At 47.3% G+C, this 9,946-nt stretch overlaps 1 protein-coding gene across 1 annotated transcript in view; it reads right to left on the reverse strand.

Moving 5' to 3' along the window:
- LOC124044864 (pleckstrin homology domain-containing family A member 7-like) overlaps positions 1–9,946 on the reverse strand; it is a 170,760-nt gene that overhangs the window by 3,874 nt on the left and 156,940 nt on the right. The window contains exons 17-26 of the mRNA XM_046364157.1: positions 9,390–9,491; positions 8,920–9,031; positions 7,920–8,047; positions 7,166–7,360; positions 6,465–6,561; positions 6,179–6,305; positions 5,560–5,668; positions 4,066–4,302; positions 745–972; positions 119–252 (exon numbers count right to left, since the gene is read on the reverse strand). Coding sequence (XP_046220113.1) covers positions 119–252; positions 745–972; positions 4,066–4,302; positions 5,560–5,668; positions 6,179–6,305; positions 6,465–6,561; positions 7,166–7,360; positions 7,920–8,047; positions 8,920–9,031; positions 9,390–9,491 — 1,469 coding nt within the window. The remainder of the gene's footprint in view (positions 1–118; positions 253–744; positions 973–4,065; positions 4,303–5,559; positions 5,669–6,178; positions 6,306–6,464; positions 6,562–7,165; positions 7,361–7,919; positions 8,048–8,919; positions 9,032–9,389; positions 9,492–9,946) is intronic.

Below are 9,946 nucleotides of genomic sequence, written 5' to 3' on the forward strand. Positions count from 1 at the left end.
AAAGCGTTACCCTTTTCTCAATAAGGGGAATTGATATCAAACCAAATATATTATTATCGTCGTCATCATCCTCATTGTATCAACACGAACTGAATGGCTGAAACTAAGTCAGTAGTACTTGTATTTGGCCAGGATGTTTTTGACGCGTTTTGCTCTGCGTTGACGATCCTCCATCTCCTCCTGACTCAGAGGCTCCTCGGGGTCCGACTCCACATAGCGCTCTGGGATAGACACCTTTTGGGGCTTGGAAAGCTACATAGACCAAATCAGAGTGAAGATGTACAGTCAACCAACAAATCCGTGTTCAGGCTTAGAACAGTATTCACCAATCATCTGTTTAGGTGGTCACACTGTTAGATAAATGTATACTTTGCGGCTCTGTATAGTTACGAAGGCTCCATAAAGGCAAGGTTATGTGATTGTAGTTGAACGCATCAGGTCATTGTATGTGGTGAATGGGAAGTAGTACGAGTGCAGCAGGCTACAGTCTTTCCTCTAATACAAAACCATAACTGCATAATATTAAAGGGGAAGTTCAGTGTTTTACAGTTAAAAAAACAAAACAAGCATAGATCAGTTTCTCCAGGCACAGACTACTTTCAGGAACCACCTAACATTAAGTTTTAAAATATTGAACTTTCTCTTTAGCCACTTGTGTACAGATGTAATATTCAACCAATAATGGAGAGTAATTGATAGGAGAATATTGGGCGCCAGATCATGATGGGCCATCGGTCAACGTACCTCACGACTGAGATCCAGGTCATAGTCGAGGGGCTCCATGTCCGTCTCCCTCATGGGTGTGGCAATCGTGGGCATGGCCATCACCGAGAGCCACTCGTCTGATTGGATCCTCTCCCTTTCCTTCAGCTCGCTCCGCCCCTCGTCGCTCTGGCCCTCGGCAACCTGTCGCTCTTCCACCTGAGCTTTCTGCACCAGCTGCAAATCAAAGTCCTGCTGCTCTCGCCTCCACTAGGGGGAGACAGACACAACCATTACTTTATCTGACCACTAGGGGGAGACAGACACAACCATTACTTTATCTGACCACTAGTGGAGGGGCAAACAACGGTTACTTTATCTGACCACTTGTGGAGGGGCAAACAACGGTTACATTATCTGACCACTAGGGGGAGACAGACAACCATTACTTTCTGACCACTAGGGGGAGACAGACACAACCACTACTTTATCTGACGACTAGTGGAGGGGCAAACAACGGTTACTTTATCTGACCACGAGGGAGACCAACTTCTACTTTATCTGACCACGAGGGGGAACAAACAACAATTACTTTATCTGACCACTGGGGGGGACAAACAACAATTACTTTATCTGACCACTGGGGGGGACAAACAACAATTACTTTATCTGACCACTGGGGGGGAAAAACACAACAGTTACTTTATCTGACCACTGGAGGGGAAAAACACAAGAGTTACTTTATCTGACCACTGGAGGGGACAAACACAACAGTTACTTTATCTGACCACTGGAGGGGACAAACACAACAGTTACTTTATCTGACCACTGGAGGGGAAAAACACAACAGTTACTTTATCTGACCACTGGAGGGGACAAACACAACAGTTACTTTATCTGACCACTGGGGGGGACAAACACAACAGTTACTTTATCTGACCACTGGGGGGGACAAACACAACAGTTACTTTATCTGACCACTGGGGGGGACAAACACAACAGTTACTTCATCTGGTTGATTTTCAGAGGCAAAATAAAAAGTAAGTATTTTTTAACTTATTATTTCACACTAGGAGACAACCCAACACCAGCACAGATTGGACCACCCTGTGTAGAACCCGGAGAAAAGAAAACGTAAAGTCATGTATATTGTATCTGGAGCTGATTTCACAGCACAAATCCTAGTCCCATGAGGATGGACAGCTTCTGTGTTGCAGGGAGACAAATGGAGTCTTGAGGAGTGAGGACCATGCATCCGAAATCTTGTCTTTCTTGGCTTCTGCATTGTCACCACAGGACGTCCCTACGGCGTCTCCCATTCCACCACCAACAACTTCATTGCATTTAATTGTTTTCAGGATCACCAGAAAGAGGATTTCATTATTAGATTAATGACAGCAACATAAAGAAGCAACCACCAAAAGGATACTGATGAACCTGTTACACCCCCCCCCCCCACACACACACACACACACACACACTTGCTTTTCCAAACACATACATAAACACATTTGTGTTGCGAGTAAATATCTGTTTGTACTGTATGCGTGTTGTTATGTGTGTGTCCTAGCCCTCAAACCCATGCATGCGTTATTGCCACTCCAGTGCGTGTAGGCCTCCCATGATGTGAGGAGAAAGTGCATCACATGCGTTATTGTGCTCACTGGACAGAGGACCCCCCCCCCCCCCCCCCACACAGGGAAAATACATGCATTACATATTCATCAAACCCCCGCAAAAATGGAAGCACACAGCCAGAGGTGATTTTATTTAGTTTTTTTTTGAAGCAAAATGATTTTATTCTCGAGCGCAAATCTCTACATCGGACAATAACAGGCGTGAAGTAGCTGTGCGTTGCCTCTCAGTATAATTTAGCATTCGCTAGTGTCTCTAGTGACTTCCTTTCTCTGTGCAATTGTCTGTACATCCTCGCTGCTAAAAATAAATCAATCAATCAATTGGGACGGGGAAAACAACATGGTGGAATTTACACCTGCCTTGACGGTAAGCTGGCGGCAGCCATTTTACCTCCCCCCTGTCCTTTCATTTGCAGTGAAGCAGATCAAATAGGTTTAATACTCTCTCACTATGACCTTGACCGTAGAAGTACGCCATTGTAGCGATCAACCACGGTTAAGTACAAAAGTCTTTGTGATAAAAGGCTGTGATAATGTCGATGTAGCAGAAACTAAAAACTAAATGCTGTGAATAAGCGACTGTTTAGTGTGTCATGGTGGGGAAGAAATGATTCAAATGCCCCCCCCCAAAAAAAAAGAGGGAGCCTAAAATCTCTTGGCTATTATGGTGAAGCGTTACAAAATGAAATTTAGTAACCAGCAGGAGTTGAACTATGTGTTGCCAAATGTTAGTAGGAGCACAAGGGTTGATGGCAAATGTAGCAAGGAGTTTGAGGGTATTGATGATCTCACAGCAATCTGGTTAAGATTGTGTGTTAGATAATATATTAGATGTAAGGACTCTCCTACGTTGGCACGCACAACAAACCTCAAACAGACGTAAGACAACTATCTGAAGGCTCATTTGAAGGTGAATCTGTGGTAGCCATAGCACGCCATAAGACAAACAGGGTGGAAAAGGGTGAGGCTGAAGGTGAATCTTGTGAGAAGAGGAATGATTATTCACCGGGAACTAAAGGCACTTTGATTTCATTCGATTCATATCATTTGAAAGATGGAGGGAGGAGGGCGGTTTGATAATGATTTGTGCCACTTCCCACCGAGTTGATTTGTTCAAATAATGATACACATTTCCCCATCCCTCATTTTATCAAATCTCTATAAAATATAATTTTACAAATGTATAGGCTACTGAAAATATCCTTCAGTAAATAAATACTAATGTACATAACTGCAAATGTACATAGAATGGGCTTTTTCTTTTCTCGTGACAGAGAGAGGGGGAAGGCAGAGCTATGCCTGTAGCCAATCCCCCTCTTCTTCTCCTTGAAATACATTCAGTGTGTGTCAGTGAGGTACCGCACGGGGGCACCAGTTATCGGGTAAACGCAACCCATACACCTTCATATGGGGAACAGCTCTGTCTTACAGTCCCCATCTTCGACAGATATCCCCTCCCCTACTCTCCCAAGCAGCCTCCACCACGCACAGTCCAACCGCTCTATAAGCCCAGCCAGCCACGGCTTTATCCCATCCAGTCCCACCGGCCCTTCGCGTGCTAGCACGATGCTAACGCTTACTCATGTTGGTGCCATTGGTTACACATGGGGGAGAGGGTGAGTAGGGGATGTTAGCATGTTAGCAATTGTGGCGGCGCCTATGTGGGGGGTTCGGCGGGGGCGCGACAGTGGCAGTGGTCCCTGCTTCTGCTGCGGGGGTAACGTACTGAGCCCAGGTCAGTGGAGGAGAGAGCCCTGGTGGAGGAGGAGGTACGATGAGCAGTGTTGGAGTGGCGTTCTCCCTGGCTGAGGTTCCTCTTGCGCTCGCGCACCAGGGCCCTCTGGTGCCTCTTCATGCGCTCCAGCTGCTCCTCTGCGCTCATGCGGCCCCGGGGGGCCTGGGCCAGAGGCTGGGGCTGCTGGCCAGAGGAGTACAGCTGCTCCAAAGCACTCTTGGGTCTCTCCTGGTACAGTGAGTGTGTGAGAGAGAGAAAGAGAGGGAGAGAGAGAAAGAAAGAGAGAAAGAGGGAGAGAGACAGAGAGAAAGAGGGAGAGAAAGAGAGGGAAAGAGGGGGAAAAGGAGAGAGAAAGAGGGAGAGAGAGAAAGAAAGAGAGGAAGAGGGAGAAAGACAGAGAAAGAGAGAAAGAGGGAGAGAGACAGAGAGAAAGAGGTAGAGAAAGAGAGAGAGGGAAAGAGGGGGAAAAGGAGAGAGAAAGAGGGAGAGAGAGATGTTTATCTTGTGTCCTTTAACTATTTGTACATTGTATATATATATATATATAATATGCCATTTGTAATGTCTTTACTGTTTTTAAACTTCTGTATGTGTAATGTTTACTGTTAATTTTTGTTGTTTTTCACTTTATATATTCACTTTGTATGTTGTCTACCTCACTTGCTTTGGCAATGTTAACACATGTTTCCCATGCCAATAAAGCCCTTGAATTGAATTGAATTGAGAGAAAGAAAGAGAGGAAGAGGGAGAGAGACACAGAGAAAGAGGGAGAGAAAGAGAGAGGGAAAGAGGGGGAAAAGGAGAGAGAAAGAGACAGAGAGAAAGAGGGAGAGAGACAGAGAGAAAGAGAGGAGGTAAAGAGACAGAGAGAAAGAGGGAGAGAAAGAGAGGGGGAAAGAGGGGGAAAAGGAGAGAGAAAGAGGGAGAGAGAGAAAGAAAGAGAGGAAGAGGGAGAGAAACAGAGAGAAAGAGGGAGAGAAAGAGGGGGAAAGAGGGGGAAAAGGAGAGAGAAAGAGGGAGAGAGAGAAAGAGACAGAGAGAAAGAGGGGGAGAGACAGAGAGAAAGAGGGAGAGAAAGAGAGGGGGAAAGAGGGGGAAAAGGAGAGAGAAAGAGGGAGAGAGAGAAAGAAAGAGAGGAAGAGGGAGAGAGACAGAGAGAAAGAGGGAGAGAAAGAGAGGGGGAAAGAGGGGGAAAAGGAGAGAGAAAGAGGGAGAGAGAGAAAGAAAGAGAGGAAGAGAGACAGAGAGAGAGGGAGAGAAAGAGGGGGAAAGAGGGGGAAAAGGAGAGAGAAAGAGGGAGAAAGAGATGAAGATAGGAGAGAGAAACAGTGAAAGAGATGAGATGGGTCGTGACATAGAGGTGTGATATGAAGTGGGGTAAAGGAGGAAGAAAGAAAAACAACAATGAATCCTCAACACTAATTCCTCTTCAGTCTCAGGATAAAGTAGTAAACGAAGCTCCCAGGTTAGTCGAGTTAGACGTACGCTCCACAGCTCGGTGGTGTTTGTAGTGTATGTGTAAAGGCCGGTAGGTTTGACCGGTAGGTTTTGTCGAGCCTCTGACAGCCAGAAGTCGCCAACGGAGGGGTGGTCCCTATAACACACCGCGCAAACAGCAAGCAAAAAACAAACAACAAACGAATCGTCCCAGTGCTGCGCAGACAGACAATGTTCTCCTGAAGAAGAAGAGGTTACCGCACGGCTTATGTCACCTTATTCCCTACATAGTCCACTACGTTTGACCAGAGAATTATAGGCCCCGGTCAAACGTAGTGCATTGAATAGCAAATAGGGTTTTATAATCTCCACCCGGCACAGCCAGAAGAGGACTGGCCACCCCTCAGAGCCTGGTTCCTCTCGAGGTTTCTTCCTAGGTTCCTGCCTTTCTTGTGAGTTTTTCCTCGCCACCGTGCTTCTACACTGCATTGCTTGCTGTTTGGGGTTTTAGGCTGGGTTTCTGTACAAGCACTTTGTGACATCGGCTGATGGGCTTTATAAATACAATCGATTGATTGATGGATTTGGATAAAGCTCCTATCTCGTTCCTTCCCCTGTGTCGTGACCGGTGACTCACCCTCCCCTTAATCCCTACCTAGTGCACTACTTTCGACCAGAGCAGGCTCTGTTTGGTGACTCACCCTCTCTGCAGAGGCAGCCGCCCCCCTTCCTCAGGGTCACGTAGGAGGAGATGTTACTGGACTGGTTCAGCCTCGGCGATGAGCCCGACAGACCTGTTACGGACAGGAAACAGGAAACACTGTTGTGATATGCCTGGGGGGGGGGGGGGGGGGCATTCTGACGCAGCACCACTGCCCCGAAGAGACACGGAGTGACAAAGAGTGGAAGGTCAGCATATCCACAGGTCTGAATTGCAAGCTAGCTGACAATACCTTTGTTTGGGAGGGTCTGGTAGTCCCCCTCAGACCCTGTGCTGCTCTGGCCCGTCCCTGGCAGTTCTGGTTCACTCAGGTATGACCGCAGCTCCACCTGACACACAATCATACTGCAGTTGTCACAAACTAGATCCGCGAGGTTTGAGTCAACTTACTACTCAATACAATACATCTTGCTCTCAATGAGGTAAAGGCTGCATTCCACTTCAAAAAAGTGTTGCCTTTCCCTCAACCCTCATTCCCTCTCCTTCAGAGACGACTGGAAAAGGTGTGTTAGCCACTCATTCCCGCTATGTTGCCTCTGCAGGTCTCTCAGAAGCATGAAGATTAGTGAGTGAGGGAAGAGGGCAGCTTTTTGGTATAGAATGCAGCCTTGATGCATCTCCTCAGTGAGATTTCAATGCTGAGGGCGTTAACACGGCTGTGTGACAGTATGATATTGCCCTGTAAGACTGGCTTCGATGGCAATAGTTGAAAACAGCAGTGTTGGTTTTGATACCATAAGTGCCGCCATGGACCGTTCAACTTCACAAGCGGTACCCGATAAAAGCACTGTTGTAAGCACAGCAAAGCACTGTTGTAAGCACAGCAAGCACAGCAAAGCACAGCAAAGCACTGTTGTACACACAGCAAGCACAGCAAAGGCTCGTCTTAACAATCAATAACAAAATAAGTGTAAATAAAAGGCTTGTCCTGACTTTAAAGTCCCCGTTGACACACCCTCCGCTCTCTCGGTCCCTCTTCCTCTCGTCCGACTGGCGCTTGAGCCCGCGAACCGACGTGTGTCGTACTACCACCGACGCCTCTTTGGGGAGGGGTGGGATGGCGGGGGGCGGGTCTTCATAATCGTAGAGGCAGGGCAGGGGTGGTCTGGGAGGAGCCTCATCTTCTGCCTGTACCAGAGCCACACCCATACAGGAAGTCAGTCACAATTGGTTCTTATTGTCAAGTACCTCAAAGCTCATTGGAGGAAGAAGCCTGAGGGGGAGGGACCTTGAAGCGGGAGGAATCAAGGATTTGTCAGCTGGAAACACTTTCAGACAACCGCTGATTAGAAGGGAGTCATTCTACTCAGGGCTACCTAGGTTTCATGTTCAGCTTTACTGTTAAATGTGTTTCATGCATTCTGACCCTTCACAGCACCGGTCAAGTGTTCAACTCATTTACTTCAAACATTTGTTTGTTTAAAAAAAAAACACTTTGTACAGTAGTTCCAAACCCACACACAGCTAGACTTTGATGGAACACATCCACTAATGCAGCTGACTAACTGCTGTTATTATTTAAAATCACTTTGTACAGTAGTTCTAAACCCACACACAGCTAGACTTTGATGGAACACATCCACTTTAATGCAGCTGACTAACTGCTGTTATTATTAACCCACTGTGGTCCATGACGATGTTAACATCCCCCAGCAAACCCAGATCTACAAACTCAACTGCCACTCACCCATTTTGGCACGGGGTTGTGAGGCAGCGTGTAGGAGCTGCGAGGAGGGGGCCTAACCTCCCCTACGGGGGGCGTCGCGCTCTGCGAAGGCACTGCAGGGTCCGGCACTGAAGCCACTAGTTTCCTCTCTGGAGGATAGAAAGACACGGGCAAATGAAGACGTGCAACTTCACACACAGGAGGCAAATGAAGACGTGCAACTTCACACACAGGAGACAAATGAAGACGTGCAACTTCACACACAGGAGACAAATGAAGACGTGCAACTTTACACACAGGAGACAAATGAAGACGTGCAACTTCACACACAGGAGACAAATGAAGACGTGCAACTTCACACACAGGAGACAAATGAAGACGTGCAACTTCACACACAGGAGACAAATGAAGACGTGCAACTTCACACACAGGAGACAAATGAAGACGTGCAACTTCACACACAGGAGACAAATGAAGACGTGCAACTTCACACACAGGAGACAAATGAAGACGTGCAACTTCACACACAGGAGACAAATGAAGACGTGTAACTTCACACACAGGAGACAAATGAAGACGTGCAACTTCACACAGGAGACAAATGAAGACGTGCAACTTCACACACAGGAGACAAATGAAGACGTGCAACTTCACACACAGGAGACAAATGAAGACGTGTAACTTCACACACAGGAGACAAATGAAGAAGTGCAACTTCACACACAGGAGACAAATGAAGACGTGTAACTTCACACACAGGAGACAAATGAAGGCCTCTGTGCTGGTTGGTCAGTCATGGTTAAGTGTTAGGATATGGAGGTAGTTTGGTGCAGTTGGTTTCGTAACACGAGCACATGGTATGGAGAGACTAGATTAGTCTTTTTGCCATGGAAAGCTACCCTAGTCGTTTGTCTCCCATGTAGCGTTTTGTAGTTTGGAATTTCCCCAAGGGGATGAATAAAGTTGTTTGATCTGAATTGAATTGGGTAAAACACAGTGGGCGGGCGGTGATTTCTCCCACCTGGGTTCTGCACTGAGTCGATTGTGATCTTGTAGTTGGCTTTGCTGGAGCTCAGTCCTGCCATCACGTCCTCTATCCTCCACAGCTCCCGCTTTATCTCGGCTTTCTCCTGCTACACACACACACACACACACACACACACACACACACACACACACACACACACACACACACACACACACACACACACACACACACACACACACACACACACACACACACACACACACACACACACACACACACACACACACACACACACACACACACAGACCTTAGCTGATTCCTACTGTGCTATATACACACACAACAAACAGGCTTTTCCCAGTAGACCCACCCCATCTACAGTACACGCTTCAAAACAGTGAATAGCAACTCAATGTTCTGTTCACGTCTACGCCTGTGGACATTGTCCCCATCGAGTGGAATAGCAGCACTGCACAGCACTGGGGTGCAGTACCGACTCTGACCTGAGGGGTGGCGCTGTGGTTCATGTGTGCCTCTAGCACGGCCCTCAACTGCTCCACAGAGCTCTCCAGCCTGCTGTAGTCCTCCCAGGCCCGGGCCATCTCCTACATATAACATGAGGCAGCAGGGGAAGACAGTTTCCATAAACATATACAGTGGAATGTGTTGGCCAGAACCACACACCTACATCTGCATTGCTTGCGGTTTAGGGTTTTAGGCTGGGTTTCTGTATAAGCACTTCGTGACATCTGCTGAAATGGGGTTTATAAATACATTCGATTGGCTGATTGCTACCCGAACCAAGCTCCAACGGGCCCCGACGTAGATCGGGTTAGGGCCGGGTGGGGCCCGTTTTTTCATCAATAACCAGGGTACGGGCAGGGCTCGGGCATCACTAAATTGATCGGTAACATTCTGAAAGCGAAGTCATCTGCTCGTGCTCTACTGGGCAATACAGTCACATCTGTCTAGGATCATAACGCAGTGCTTCAGCCTCGTCATAATACAAGAAAATAATCATGTTCCGTGAGTTTTTGTCGGTGTTTAGAGTGAAGAAAAG

Source organism: Oncorhynchus gorbuscha, linkage group LG01 (assembly GCF_021184085.1).
Source record: "Oncorhynchus gorbuscha isolate QuinsamMale2020 ecotype Even-year linkage group LG01, OgorEven_v1.0, whole genome shotgun sequence".
NCBI classification, from domain to species: domain Eukaryota; kingdom Metazoa; phylum Chordata; class Actinopteri; order Salmoniformes; family Salmonidae; genus Oncorhynchus; species Oncorhynchus gorbuscha.